Genomic DNA, 14,811 nt, shown 5'->3' with positions numbered 1-14,811 from the left:
AGGGAACTTGTGCCTACTTCTGCAATGAAGTTGCCAGCAGGCCTTCTCCAGGTAACACCTTGTTAGATAGGACTTTGTGGCTGGGTGCGGTGGCTCACACCTGTAATCCCAGCACTTTGGGAGGCTGAGGCAGGTGGATCACCTGAGGTCGGGAGTTCGAGACCAGCCTGACCAACATGCAGAAACCCTGTCTCTACTGAAAAACATACAAAATTAGCCGGGCGTGGTGGCGCATTCCTGTAATCCCAGCTCCTCAGGAGGCTGAGGCAGGAGAATCACTTGAACCTGGGAGACGGAGGTTTTGCGGTGAGCCTAGAGTGCACCACTGCACTTGTCACCCTGGGCAACAAGAGCAAAACTCCATCTTAAAAAAAAAAAAAAAAAAAGATAGGACTTTGTTACTATACTATCTGAACGCTGTATTTATTTTATTTTTTTATTTTTTGGAGATGGAGTCTTGCTCTGTTCCCCAGGCCAGTGGCGTGATCTCAGCTCACTACAACTTCCACCTCCCAGGTTCAAGCGATTCTCCTGCCTCAGCCTCCTAAGTAGCTGGAACTATAGGCGCGTGCACCACCACGCCTGGCTAATTTGTGTATTTTTAGTAGAGATGGGGTTTCACCATATTAGACAGGCTGGTCTCGAACTCCTGATCTCACGATCCGCCCCCATCCTCCGCCTCCCAAAGTGCTGGGATTACAGGCGTGAGCCACCTCACCTGGCCTATATTTTCAAAACTGCACAAGGCTCTTCTGTAGCAGGTTTTCTTGCAAATTATTTTTTGTTCAACAATGAGAGGGCCTACTTTGGGGGTAGCAGGTGGACAGTGTGGGTGCTGCGGGTTATTGCTTATTATTATTAGAGACGGAGTCTTGCTCTGTCACCCAGGCTGGAGTGCAGTGGTGTGATCTCTGCTCACTGCAACCTCCGCCTCCCGGGTTCAAGCAATTCTCCTGCCTCAGCCTCCGGAGTAGCTGGGATTACAGGCATGCGCCACCACACCTGGCTAATTTTTGTATTATTAGTAGAGATGGGGTTTCACCATGTTGGCCAGGCTGGTCTCAAACTCCTGACCTCAGGTGATCTACCCACCTCAGCCTCCCAAAGTGATGGGATTACATTTTTTGTTAAGTCCAGCTCATCATGAAATTTGAAATCATATACTTGTTTCAACAGAAATGCCATTCATTTAAGGCATTTTAAAACCTGTTCTCCAAGGCCCTAATGGACCCGGGGCAGGTCAGGAGGAGGCCGCGCCAGGCCTGGGCCCTTCGGAGACAGCCCACCTCCTCCACGCGGCGCCGCTCCTCCTTCTGCTCCTCTATGCGCCGCTGCCGCTGGTGCAGCAGGTGTTTGATGTGTGCCTCGGGGTCTCGCTGCTGCTGCTGCTGCAGCTGCTGCTGCTGTTTTAAAGCCTCTGAGTTGCTCTTATTTTCCTGCTGGAGCCGGAGAAACTCCCGGCGTAGAGTCGACTCTCCAGGCACGTTCATGATGGAGCTGGGCAGGGGTGGCACAAAGAAGCACTGGGGTCAGAACCCTGTTGGTTCCCACTCTCAACCCCGTGGGCCCGCCTGAGTGGGTGCTTTAACTGGATCAAAGCCTCTGCCTCTGGCCACTCCCAGGTGGTCAGGAGACTTACCGTCCCCTTCTGCCCGGTCTTCAGTCCTGTCCTCCTTTCCTATTACTGCTGCGCCCCACATTCACCACGAATTGTTCTCTCCCCAGCTCTTGCTCAGTCATTCGTTCCACTTCTTAGCACTCAGAAATTTGGTTTCCAGGAATCTCTACCTCTCTGTGCCCACCACCCCCAGGCCGAGAGTCCCCAAAGCCAAGCACCACTGTAGTCCCCCCACTCAGCGATGACCGCCCCAATCCCCACTCCGCCTGCCAGGCCTACCTTGGCTCTCCTTCCTCTCCATGGCTGTCATCTTCCTCCTCGCTGCCGCTGTACTCATATTCTGTCTCCTCTGCAGGGGGAGGCCACTGCAGTTATCTCACCCAGCGCCCCAGACCCGCCGTGGGCTAGGGAAACCTCGGGTGGGGATAACCAGGTCTCTCTGGCTGGGCAAGCATGAGGGGCCCCACCCACTTCCTGGGGGCAATGGGAGGACAGCGGGTCTCAGGTGTGGGCCTGGACAGGGACCGGGACTGGGTCCCAGGGCAGCTGAGGTGTGGCAGAGCCTGTGCTTGTGCTCGCACACACATGTGCTTAGCATGGAGTTTTTGTAAGGATGCGAAAGGCCGGTCCTCCTTTGGAAGGCTGATTCAGACTGGGAGGGAAAGGAGGGAAAACCCCTTGGGGGTTGCAAGTTTGAGAACGATCTCCTTGGACAGGGAGAGCTGGGGCCAAGGAGGGGAGCAGGAAGGGGAGCCAGGAGCGAGCAGGGCTGGCAGAGAGGAGCCAGGCTGGAGTGTCCCCTAGTACCTGCCCCCTCCAGCCTGCCCACTGACCTTTCTCACCCCGCTTCTTCCGGGATCGGTCAATGTGGTCCTTAAGCTGGATGCGGACCTGCCGCTCCGTGGGCTGGTCCCGGATGAAGGGAAACTTCAGTAGCTGCTCCGTGGGTGGGCGGCTCAGGTAAGTCTTGATGAGACATGTGTCAATGAAGTCAATGAACTTCTTAGACCTGGAAACAGTGGTGGCTCACACTGGGAGGGTCCCCTCAGAAGGGATGGGTGCAGGAGGAAGAGGGTGGATCATTCATCCACAAGCCACCTTGACGTCCCTCCTGTCTTCATATCCCAACACCAGTCACCGCCCTCTGCCCCCCAAAATCTCTTCTCTGGTGAGATCCAAGCCTGAGCACAGAGGGCATGAAGGTGGGGATGGCCTTGTCCAGGGACCTTCCTTCCCAGAGCCCACACTCTCAGAGACCTACCACTTCTTGGACTTGAGCCTGGGCGGAGGGTTCCGAGGAATGAGGAAGAGGGCTCGCATGGGGTGCATGTCACACAGAGCTGGACACAGAGGAGACACCCTCAGTCCCTTTCACTGCACTGGGAGCTACAGGACCCTTCCTCGGCAGGGTCCCAGGACCCACCTCCTCCCTACAGCCACTCTCTGGGCCCTTCCTTTCCCTCCCCTCCCACTCCCGGCAGACTCAGAACTTACGGGGGGCTCCCTCTGCCATCTCGATGGCTGTGATTCCTAGAGACCAAATATCACTCTATAGACGGGAAAGAAGGAATAAGTGAATATTCCTGACAACTCTGCCCTGCAACCTGTCTTCACCCACCATCCTGGCCTCTCAGGAGCCTTCCTGGGCCACACCCCTTCCTGCAGCAGTGCCTTCCAACCCATCCCATCTTCCCACCCACACTTGCCTTGCCGTAAGATGTTCCCCAGCCCCTCACTGCTAACATCATCTGACCTTCCTCTGTTCCCCAGCCTGCTCAGGCCCCGTGGTCCCCATATTGCTTCCTGCCCTTGGCAGCCCCCATGCTCCCAACTTTCCACTCCATACCCTGTAATCATAGGTGGCATCAGGGTTCTCATCACAGGCGATGACCTCTGGAGCCATCCAGTAGGGAGTCCCAATGAAAGTGTTCCGTCTGCCCACGGTGCGGTCCAGCTGAGCACTCACCCCAAAATCCACTGCGAAGACACAGAGGGAGGGGTCAGTGTGGGGAGTCACCTCTGCTCCCTTGCCTCACATCCCTGCGTGCACACACAGGACTTGCCTGAGCCAGCTGTGGTCCTGGCCCGACCCAGACACCCCAGCACCCTCCTTTACCCCACCACCATCCTGAAGAACCCGATTCCATCTTCCAGCATCTTAGAGAAAAACCCAGGTAAAAGGATCACGGACAGCATCCCAGGCAGGAGGGCCATGAGATCCCATCTCCCCAGAGCAACCTGCAGAGCACCTGGCCCGTAACAGGTGACAGGTGAAGAGCTTCCTGAGGGATTTTCAGCAGGAGGCATGGCATTCCAGGGGGAGAGGGGAAAGGGGAGGGAGTGAGCCTCCCCAATAGGAAGGGAGTTGGGCCTGAGCCACCAGAGAGAAAAAGGGGCCCCTCATTCTCTGTTCTGGAGGTGAAAGGGCCTCGTCAGCCTCAGAAGGAGCCGGCGCACCTAGCTTGACCTCAGCATTCTCTGTCAGCAGCACATTCTGCCCCTTGATGTCTCGATGGATCACCTTGTGGGCATGGAGATGGGCCAGACCCTGGGACAGGAGAGCAGGAAAAATTAGCCATGGTGTTGGATGGGGTAGGAAAGAGTAAGTGGGGAGTGAGTTGAGGGGACAAGGAGCAGTCAGTCTGGACAGGGCTGGGCTGAAGGAGCAGACCCTCTCCACCAGGAGCCCAAGCAAGCTGAGCTGTCCTGGAGAGCTTCCTCAGAGAGGTGGCTCCAGGTGAATTCCCAGCAGTTGCAGGGTTACAGGTGGAGAAGCGGCAGAGCTTGGAAACAGGAGCTTGTCTCCTCCAACAGCCTGAGACTTCCCAAGGTGTGGACCCTGCTTCCACATCCCACCCGCATCAGGCCTGCTGCTCCCTAAAGAGGGCAGTGATGTCTCCTCCCAGCGCAGGGAGGATCTTTGCTCATGGAGAAGCTCCAGCCAGGGTAGCGGAGGAGGAGACAAGGGGAGGGGCCTTGAGCTCACCCTGAGGATCTCCCTGCAGATATAGGCGATACAGTCCTCCTTCAGGGCGTTGCCTTTCGTGTTCTTTACCAGGTCAGTCACCGAACCAGCACCACAGAACTCCATCACCAGCTAGGATCCCAGGAAGGTACCGAAAGGAAAAGTATCAGTCAGACAAGCCCTCCCACCACTGCCCCAATCCCCTGCTAGACTCCTGGAGGAGGATAAGAGACCTTGGGGTTAGAACTGGTATGAGCTAGAGAGCAAGGGCCACAGAAGCCTCACAAAGGCCACAGGATTTCCTCAAGTCAAGACAGAGAGGGAAAAAGGCTGGGTGCGGTGGCTCATGCCTGTAATCCCAGCACTTTGGGAGGCTGAGGCAGGCGGATCACCTGAGGTCAGAAGTTCAAGACCAGCCTGGCCAACATGGTGAGCAAGACTCCGTCTCAAAAAAAAAAAAAAAAAAAAAGAGAGAGGAGAAGGAATACAGATGGAAAAGAACTGGCAGGGTGGGGCTGGGTTTAGAGTAGGAGTCCAAGGAATCCCTGAAACTGTAAACAAAATGATGCAGGTATATGCATTTTCCCTGAGGAAGAGTCTAGTACTTTCATCAGATTCTCATTGGGATTCCAAACCCTAAAGCGGTTAAGAACTACTGCTTTACGGCTGGGCGCGGTGGCTCACTCCTGTAATCCCAGCATTTTGGGAGGCCGAGGTGGGTGGATCACAAGGTCAGGAGTTCAAGACCATCCTGGATAACACGGTGAAACCCTGTCTCTACTAAAAAAAAAAAAAAAAAAAAAAGTAGCCAGGCGTGGTGGCGGGCTCCGGTAGTCCCAGCTACTTGGGAGGCTGAGGCAGGAGAATGGCGTGAACCCGGAAGGCGGAGCTTGCAGTGAGCTGAGATTGCGCCACTGAACTCCAGCCTGGGTGACAGAGTGAGACTCTGTCTCAAAAAACAAACAAACAAACAAAAAACCCAAAACAAAATACTACTGCTTTGGGCCGGGCTCAGTGGCTCATGCCTGTAATCCTAGCACTTTGGGAGGCCGAGGCGGGCGGATCATGAGGTCAGGAATTCGAGACCATCCTGGCTAACAGGGTGAAACCCCATCTCTACTAAAAATACAAAAAATTAGCCGGGCGTGGTGGTGGGCACCTGTAATCCCAGCTACTCAGGATGCTGACACAGGAGAATCGCTTGAACCTGGGAGGCAGAGGTTGCAGTGAGCCGAGATCGCGCCGCTGCACTCCAGCCTGAGTGACAGAGCAAGACTCTGTCTCAAAAAAAAAAAAGAACTTCTGCTTTGGATCAGGCCTGGCCCAAGGCCTGCTTCTATATGGTCAGCAAGTCAAGAATGGTTTTCACTTTTTTTTTTTTTTTTGAGACAGGGTCTTACTCTGTCACCCAGAGTGGAGTGCAGTGGCGCGATCTCAGCTCACTGCAACCTCTGCCTCCCAGGTTCAAGCGATTCTCCTGCCTCAGCCTCCCAAGTAGCTGGGATTACAGGCGCATGCCACCACGCCCGGCTAATTTTTGTATTTTCAGTAGAGACGAGGTGTCACCGTGTTGGCCAGGCTGGTCTTGAACTCCTGACCTCAGGTGATCCTCCTGCCCCAGCCTCCCGAAGTGCTGAGATTACAGGTTTGAGCCATTGCGTCTGGCCTGGGTTTTACATTTTTAAATGGTTGCGGGAAAAAACAAAAAAAGGAATCCTAAATGACATGTGAAAGTGTAAAACATTGAAACGTGAGTGACCGCAGTGAGGGTGCTGGGGTTATAGCCACATTCATTCGTTTACGTACTGACTATTGCTGCTTTCGTGGTACAACAACAGAACTGTGCAGCTGGGACAGCAAATATGACCCGCAAAGCCTGAAATATTTACCATCTGGCCCTTCACAGAAGAACTTTGCCAGTCCCTGACTTAGAAGCAGAAAGGGGGCTAAGAATTAGTGATTCTCTAGGTCTGCTAGAGACATAAAGAGTGCATAGGGTCTACCTCGACAGCTGCAACAGGGAACCTGGGAAGACCCTGAGAGAAACTCCTCCAGCACAGAGAGTAACAAGGCCAGGAGATGAGGAGAGCTCTGGGTCTGCACCTCCCAGGGAGAGCAGCTGAGACCCGGAGGCAGAGAAGATGGCTCCAACCAGTCTTCCTGGAAATCAGCATGCTTGTCCAAGTTTTCACTAAAAGCCACATCCAATGCAGGAAAAGGTTGGGTGGACACATATATTTGCATATGCAATAAAAGTAATTTGCATGTGCCTACTCCTTGGAGAGCAGAGCACAGTGAGAGGAGGGGAGGACCTGTGCCCAACAGGTCCAGAAGGGGGCGCCCGGCCACTAATGCCTCTAGCCCGCCGCGATCTCCACCACACACCTGGCAGGTAGACCTCCCTGTCACCTTTCTCCCTTTCTTTGTGTGCATGAGTGTGTGTGTTCCCAAAAAGCCAAAGGGCCTTGGAGGCCAGGACCATGGCTCATGCTCATCTATACAGAGTATACAGAAGTGCTTAGTAAGTGCTTCTCTGAATGGCTGTTGGGAGGGGAGACCTGGCGTCAGCACCAAAACTCCCGACAGCCATTGCCACACTCCCTGCTGCTCCATCCTCAGGGACTGGGCTCAGTACCACAAAGGGTGCGGCTGGGGGAACATGTCAGCACCAGTGCCCAGGCTAGGGAGGGGAATGACTCTTAGGAATGTTCTGGGCCAGGCAGGAGGAATTTGGGGGAGGCCCCAAGCTCTGCGGCAGGCTCTGGTTTGAATGATGACCCAGAAGGGCTGGGTGCTCTGTAGCATCTGGGGTTCTGGGAGGGGTCTGGGCCCTGTTATCTCCCACAAATATTTTGGTTCTGTTGCTTTCCCAGGAGCTGTGCTCAAAGGCAGGAAAATGGATGGATGGCCTCCCCACGGTCTCTCTCCCCTTTGCCAGGATTATATTTATTTATTAAGAGCCGATCGCACAGTGTGAGACACTGGTTAGGGGAAGGGTTGGGGCAAACGCCAGGACCCCTCCCCACAAAACACTCAAAGGATGAGATGCTGCAGTTCATGGGGGCTGGAGTGCGGGGCCATCCATGAGGCAGGAGGCCCCTCTGGGTCCAGGGACAGGGGAGGCTGGGTAGACCGGAGGGAGGGTAGCTGGCAAGGAGAGATGCTGGGCACTGATACTGAGTCCTAGTGAACAGCCCGGAGACAGGGATTGCGGGGAGGGAAGGCGGGCAGGGGGGCGTTTCTCACCCAGAGCTGATCATCGTTTCCTGGGGGGCTCTTCTTGATGAAGGCTCCGTAGTAGGTGGCGATGTTGCGGTGGTGAGAGTACTTTTTCAGCATGTTGATCTCCTGTTTGATCTCTTCCTCCTCGTCCTAAGCAGATGGGAGGAGCTGAGCCCTGAGACTCCCCCAACACTCCCTTCTCGCTGGTCCGACCCTCCCACTGCCCAGCTCCACTCCCTACCTCCGTGACATCCATGACCTTGATGGCAGCCAGCTGCCCCGTCTTGACATGCCGACCCTGCGGGACAGAGGGATCTGAGTCTATGCTCAGAGGGCGGAGCGTAGAGAGGGCTTGACTCTAGGAGACACAGCTTTTTTTTTTGAGACAGGGTCTCGCTCTGTCGCCCAGACTAGAGTGCAGTGGCGCGATCTCGGCTCACTGCCTGCTCCACCTCCCGGGTTCACGCCATTCTCCTGCCTCAGCCTCCCGGATAGCTGGGACTACAGGCACCCACCACCTCGCCCGGCTAATTTTTTTGTATTTTTAGTAGAGATGGGGTTTCACCGTGTTAGCCAGGATGGTCTCGACCTCCTGACCTCGTGATCCGTCTGCCTCGGCCTCCCAAAGTGCTGGGATGACAGGCATGAGCCACCGCGCCCGGCCCGACTGTTTTCTATCTTACAAAGTGCCCCTCAGCCGGGCGCCGTGGCTCATGCCTGTCATCCCAACACTTTGGGAGGCCGAGGCAGGCGGATCACTTGAGACCAAGAGTTCGAGACCAGCCTGGCCAACATGGAGAAACCCCCATCTCCACTAAAAATACAAAAAATTAGCTGGGTGTCATGGTGGGCGCCTATAATCCCAGCTACTCAGGAGGCTGAGGCACGAGAATTGCCTGAACCTGGGAGGCAAGCCGAGACTGTGCCACTGCACTCCCACCTGGGGGACAGAGCAAGACTCCGTCTCAAAAAAAAAAAGAAAAGAAAAAAAGAAAGTACCCTCATTGTGGCTACACACCTCAGTGAATGTGCTGCTCATGGGAGTGGACAGAGGGAGAGCGCTCCTGAGCCATCATGGCCAACAGAAAAACCACCTACAGTGGACTTCCAAGTTACAGGCTCAATAAAGGCAAAGGGTCTCCTCCCATAAAAACTCAAGACAGATGAGGGAGAAACATTTATGTTCTGTTCCAGCCTCTCTGGCTTGGACTTTCTACAGTCTGAAAGTTAGAGCAGGGCGTGAAAGATACTTCTCCACCCTAACGGAGGATGGAGGCAGTAGGAGAAGGAGGCTAGGGAGGGAGGGGCTTTGCCTCACCCTCTTCTCCTAAGCAAGAGAAAATGCTGCAGTGCTTTCCTGACTCACCAACTCTGGACAGGAGGCCTCTCCCAGAATCAACTTCACCCACAAAGCTTTTTATTCTTGTCGATAGGGAAAGAACAGAGACAGAGCTGAGATTTTAGGGAACTCAGAGAAACACAGAGGGGCCCGCCGACATGTGCTAATGCTCCTGTCACCAGTCCTAGTGGGAAGAAACTTCCTCTTCTTGAGTGTGTCCCCAGCCATTGCCCTCCTCCCCCAACATCCTTCTGAAATTCCCAGTGGGAGCATCTAAGGCTTGGAGAGGAATGCCCAAAGGCTTCCTGGGGACGAGCAGGATGGAGGAAGGTGGCCCCTCATGGGGATGGACTGGCTTTGCCAGCCCATGGGTAATTTTTATCCTCAGCCATTCAAGACCCCAAGCCCAGAGACGCAGGAGCACACGGCACCACTATTCCCATGGCAACAACAAGGCAAGAGATTGCGGGTGGGGTGCCTGTTTCCCCAAAGTTTGCAAGAGAAGGAGTGTAAGAGAAAGGCAGGTGGTCTCAGCGACACAGGAAACACGGGGCTAGAGATGTAGAAGAGACTTGTGACAGTATCAAGCACTCTGTCTGGAGATGAAAAAGCCACGGGCCCCAGGGGGCTCCAGTCAGAGGCAGCATTCACCCTGAGCATCCTCACTCCCTGCTGCAGCAGCTCCCACAATCCAAGTGTGAGCAGTGGTCAGGCCACCTCACTCCCTGCTGCAGCAGCTCCCCCCATCCAAGTGTCAGCAGTGGTCAGGCCACCTCACTCCCTGCTGCAGCGGCTCCCACAATCCAAGTGTGAGCACTGGTCAGGCCACCTTACTCCCCGCTGGAGGGGCTCCCCCCATCCAAGTGTGAGCAGTGTGGTCAGGCCACACGAGAGGACTGGGCTGGCCAACCTAAAAGCTACCATCAGTGGCTGAGAACCTGCCACTTCTGTCAGGGACAGGGGCAGCTCAAAAGCCGAAAGCCTGAGCTCTGGCCCCAGCAGGCCAGCTGTGGGAGCAGAGGCCACATCCCCTCTGCAGAAGGCCACCCATTAGGTCCCACTACCTCAAAGTCCTGGGTCTCTTTGTGGTCCGGGGAGAGGCCAAACCCACATCTCTGGCCTTAGCTCTCTCTGAATCCCAGGAGAGTTCTGACACACAAGGCCGTATGCCCTTCCACCTGCTCTCACTGCTGCAGACCACCCTGCCTGGCTGCTGGCCTGTTCCCACCATGTCCGGGACTGGCTCTGCACTCAGGTAGAGAGAGGCATCAACAGTACCTCCTTCTGGGTGCTCTTTCCTCTCCCTCACTCTACCTTTCCAGGGCCCTAGACTCTAGCATCTCCCATAGCCCCCTTCAGACCTGCAGACCAGGAATCTACTTCCTTCCACTCCTCCCAAGACTGCCCTGCAGATGTGGAGGTCATACGTCCACACCATTCGTCTCACCTTGTACACCTGTCCGTAGGTTCCATTGCCGACCACCTCCACAAGCTCAAAGATCCCAGCAGGGTCCTAGGGGCAGGAGACAGGAGGGAGACAGAAGAATACTGTGTCAGGACTTTAGAAAAGGATTACAGAGCTAGAGGGGGGTAAAGTGGTATCCAGTCAAGATATGGGAGTGAAGACCAGCATTATCAGGAGGGCACGTGGCAGGAACCCTGGTGGCTGGCTGCCCTTTTCCTGGATTGGTTCAGAGTGAATGTTCTACGGGAAAAGTTGGAAGAAGTGAGTGGCCGGGCGTGGTGGCTCACGCCTGTAATCCCAGCACTTTGGGAGGCCGAGGCAGGTGGATCACGAGGTCAGGAGATCGAGACCATGCTGGCTAACACGGTGAAACCCCGTCTCTACTAAAAATACAAAATATTAGCTGGGCGTGGTTGCGGGCGCCTGTAGTCCCAGCTACTTGAGAGGCTGAGGCAGGAGAATGGCGTGAACCTGGGAGGCAGAACTTACAGTGAGCTGAGATTGCGCCACTGCACTCCAGCCTGGGCGACAGAGCGAGACTCCGTCTCAAAAAAAAAAAAAAAAAAAAAAAATAGAAGTGAGAGAACGTGGAAGTCAGAGCGCAGATGGCTTTTCAAAGACATGTTCCCGATTTCAAATCCACCGAGAAACTGCGTCTGTACCCTCATCTGCAAAATGAGGGTGCCCGAGTACCTTCCTCTGGGGTTGGTACTCACATTTTAAGTGAAGAAATGCCCATCAAATGCTTCAGGTGGTTCCTGGCACCAGAGCGTGTGCCCAATAAAACTTAATGACCATTATTATTATCTTACTTCTTAAAAGCAGGGATGAGGAAAGCTAGCAGGGAGCAGGAATTTCAGGGCCACCGTCCTTTTTTCCTTCCCTCTTCCCAGTCCCCCTGAGACTGAGGGCTTCCAGGCCAGGGTTTGAGGCAATTGGGGCCAAAGGGACCTGGAGGGAGGGAGTCAGCAGGTGATGGTGAGAAAGGGCCTCTGAGAAGGGAGAACTTTCTGTTCCTACTTTTCTGAGCCAAGCAGTGCCAGGAGGAGACGGCCCAAAGGGCTCAAACAAAGCCTCTAAAGAGGCTCGTCCTCCCCCTGGGCCAAGAGCAGGCAGGCCAGGCCTCAGCAACACAGCTGCGGTCGGGAGGCCACCCACACCCTCCTGGCAGAACCTTTTTTTTTTGAGAGAAAGAAGTTGGGAGGTGGAGCTGCAAGCTGAAGAGAGATACAGCCCAGTACTGTCCACACTCCTGCACCTCCTGCAGAATGATGGCTCTTTTTTTTTTTTTTCTTTTGAGACTGAGTCTCACTCTGTCACCCAGGCTGGATGCAGTGGTATAATCACAGCTCACTGCAGCCTCAGTCTCCTGGGCTCAAGCAATCCTCCCACCTCAGCCTCCTGAACAGCTGGGACCACAGGCATGCACCACCGCTCCTGGCTAGTTTTTTTTATTTTTAGTAGAGACGGGGTGTCACTATGTTGACCAGGCTGCTCTTAAACTTCTGAGTTCAAGCAGTCCTCCTGCCTTGGCCTCCCCAAGTACTGGGATTACAGGTGTGAGCCACCATGCCTGCCTCAGAGCCGACAGTTCTGACAGTCCTGGTGTTTCACAGGGTGGGCCCGTCCCCACCGCTGCGGGGACCGAGCGGAGGCAGAAAGTGAGGATGGCACTTGGGAATAAACTCTCCAGGCAACACGTGGCCTCTGTGCTGATAATCCTAAAAGCATATAATCTAAAACTCCTTTCTCCTTGATTTTGAAAGCTAACATAGGGTTTCTGGGAGGAAAAAAAAAAATCCCACGACCAAAAAACCCCACATCCATGCCAATAAAAGCACTTCATCCACTGAAGTAATAAGCCCAAGGAAGACGACTTGGGCGTGTTGAAGACCAGAGAGACACCAGCCCAAGGCTTTTAAAAAATGTCCTCACTGTGCACTTTTTCCATTTTCTCAAAGAGGAGCTGGAGAGCGGAGACGTGCCCCGGCACCCTGTGCCTGCCCCATCAGAGCATGTACCACGAGGCACTGTGACTCTACATATTACTTGTCTTATTCACTGGAGAAAGGGACTGAGCCCTCCTTGCTCACCAGGTAATGTCTAGCACTTCGCTGAGGCCTGGCACGCAGCAGCCTGAGAAAACAGCCCAGCCTGCTGGGGAGAAAGTATTGACAGCTGAAGGGGGTTCCTTCTCTGTGCTCTGAAGGGGACTGGGCTGACCAGACCAAGAACTTTGTGGGTCTACATTCAATTATTTGGCTTCAGCTAAAGTTACGAAAAAAACAAATCTTGGCCGGGCGCGGTGGCTCACGCCTGTAATCCCAGCACTTTGGGAGGCCGAAGCGGGCAGATCAAGGGGTCAGGGGATCGAGACCATCCTGGCTAACACGGTGAAACCCCGTCTCTACTAAAAATACAAAAAATTAGCTGGGCGTGGTGGCGGGCACCTATATTCACAGCTACTCGGGAGGCTGAGGCAGGAGAATTACTTGAACCCAGGAGGTGGAGGTTGCAGTGAGCCGAGATCACACCACTGCACTCCAACCAAAGCGACAGAGCAAGGCTCTGTCTCGGGGGGGGGGGGGGGAAAAACCTAACAAATTTATTCATTTTTTCTGAAATGGAATTTTTCTCTTGTTGCCCAGCTGGAGTGCAATGGCACGATCTTGGCTCACCGCAACCTCCACCTCCTGGGTTCAAATGATTCTCCTGCCTCAGCCTCCCGAGTAGCTGGGACTACAGGCGTGTGCCACCACGCCCAGCTAATTTTGTATTTTTAGTAGAGACGTGGTTTCACCCTGTTGGTCAGACTGGTCTCAAACTCTTGACCTCAGGTGATCCACCCACCTCAGCCTCCCAAGGTGTTGGGATTACAGGTGTGAACTGCGCACGGCCTCATTTTTGTTTTTTTAGAGTCAGATCTCGCTCTGTTGCCCAGATGGGAGTGTGGTGGCATGATCACAGCTCACTGTAGCCTTGAACTCCTGGGCTCAAGCAATCCTCCCACCTCAGCCTCCCAACACATTAATATTATAGGCATGACCCAGCATGCACAGCTAAAACAATATTTAACGGGTGTAAATCACAGTAGGATCCACAGGAAAGAGAGGTGTTGTCACTGCAGTGCAGGGGGCTAACGAGAGGTCTTTCTGACCCTGAGAGCTGGAAGGAACCTGAAAAAAGTCATCTCATCTGTCTTCAGTTCTAGATTAGAGGCTCAAAGACCATAGAGTTCCCTACAGAGCTCCCCAACAGAAGAACTCATCCATTCCGGGGCGTCTGAACTGACTGCTGCGAAGTCCTTTCTTGAATCAAACTGTAGCTCTTTCTGAGAAGGAGGGAGACAGGAAAAAGGATCTAGGGTCATAATTTTCTGAACACTCCTAATCTAAGAGGGAAAATATCGTGGGCCTGTTAGAGCCATAATGATCTGTCACCATCAAGTCAAATCACTACAAGTACATTTTAATTTTGTAACCTTGACTCCCAGTCTGTCTCCTTCTCGTGTCTGGGCGGCACTGAGGGAGGAAGGAACATTTGAGGTCAGACACCCTGGGTTCAGATATCGACATTTAATGGGTTTCAAGTCGGTTTCCTGAAAACTCCCACTGGAAAGGGTGATGCAGAGAAGCAAGTTGGGGTCCTGCACGTGGCACTCTGGTTGTGGTCTCTCACCCCCTCCCCACCCAGATGCTCCATGTTTCAATAGCAGCACCACTTTCCCACCACAGTCCAGCCTCTGCCTAATCCTCCTCCTCCTCCTCCCTTTCCTGTATCGCAGCCACCCTGTCCTTTCTCCCTTCAACATGTGCTTGGCTTGTCCACCACCTCAGACCAATCCCTCACGTCCTCCCTCCTGGAACTCTAGCCTCCCCCATGTCTTCCTTCTGCTGCCACTGATTTAACTCTTCCAAAATGGCGCTTTCCTGATTTTACTCTTCTGCCCAGAACTGGTAGCGGGGCTCCCCAATGCTTAGAGAGTCCCAACACCTCAGCCTGACATTTAACGATGCCCCGTTATTATCCAACCACTAAATATCTTCTGAGTGAGTGTCTCCATTTGCCTTGCACTGGGCTAAGCCCTAAGCAGGGAAAACCTGTAAGGCAATCGTATCTCATTTCATTCATCCATTACATATTTCCTGAGCACAAACTATGTAAGAACTCCCGAATTAGACACAAAAGGGAGCTCACCGATA

The 14,811-nt window shown here is 54.0% G+C and overlaps 1 protein-coding gene across 39 annotated transcripts in view; it reads right to left on the bottom strand.

The window, feature by feature from the left end:
- MINK1 (misshapen like kinase 1) overlaps window positions 1-14,811 on the bottom strand; it is a 64,750-nt gene that overhangs the window by 8,957 nt on the left and 40,982 nt on the right. For 30 of the 39 annotated variants that reach the window (XM_024926123.4, XM_024926124.4, XM_024926125.4 and 27 more), the window contains exons 2-12: window positions 10,592-10,657; window positions 8,047-8,103; window positions 7,830-7,955; window positions 4,605-4,715; window positions 4,076-4,166; window positions 3,465-3,595; window positions 3,113-3,167; window positions 2,880-2,958; window positions 2,452-2,627; window positions 1,898-1,967; window positions 1,287-1,497 (exon numbers count right to left, since the gene is read on the bottom strand). In XM_024926123.4, coding sequence (XP_024781891.2) covers window positions 1,287-1,497; window positions 1,898-1,967; window positions 2,452-2,627; window positions 2,880-2,958; window positions 3,113-3,167; window positions 3,465-3,595; window positions 4,076-4,166; window positions 4,605-4,715; window positions 7,830-7,955; window positions 8,047-8,103; window positions 10,592-10,657 — 1,173 coding nt within the window. Of the gene's footprint in view, window positions 1-1,286; window positions 1,498-1,897; window positions 1,968-2,451; window positions 2,628-2,879; window positions 2,959-3,112; window positions 3,168-3,464; window positions 3,596-4,075; window positions 4,167-4,604; window positions 4,716-7,829; window positions 7,974-8,046; window positions 8,104-10,591; window positions 10,659-14,811 lie in introns of those variants that run through there. The other 9 variants (XM_063598876.1, XM_063598877.1, XM_063598878.1 and 6 more) reach the window with 2 other exon arrangements.

The sequence above is a fragment of the Pan paniscus genome, chromosome 19, assembly GCF_029289425.2.
Source record: "Pan paniscus chromosome 19, NHGRI_mPanPan1-v2.0_pri, whole genome shotgun sequence".
Taxonomy (NCBI): domain Eukaryota; kingdom Metazoa; phylum Chordata; class Mammalia; order Primates; family Hominidae; genus Pan; species Pan paniscus.
The sequence above is the reverse complement of the archived record's forward strand: the minus strand, read 5'-3'. Positions and strand labels throughout refer to the sequence as shown.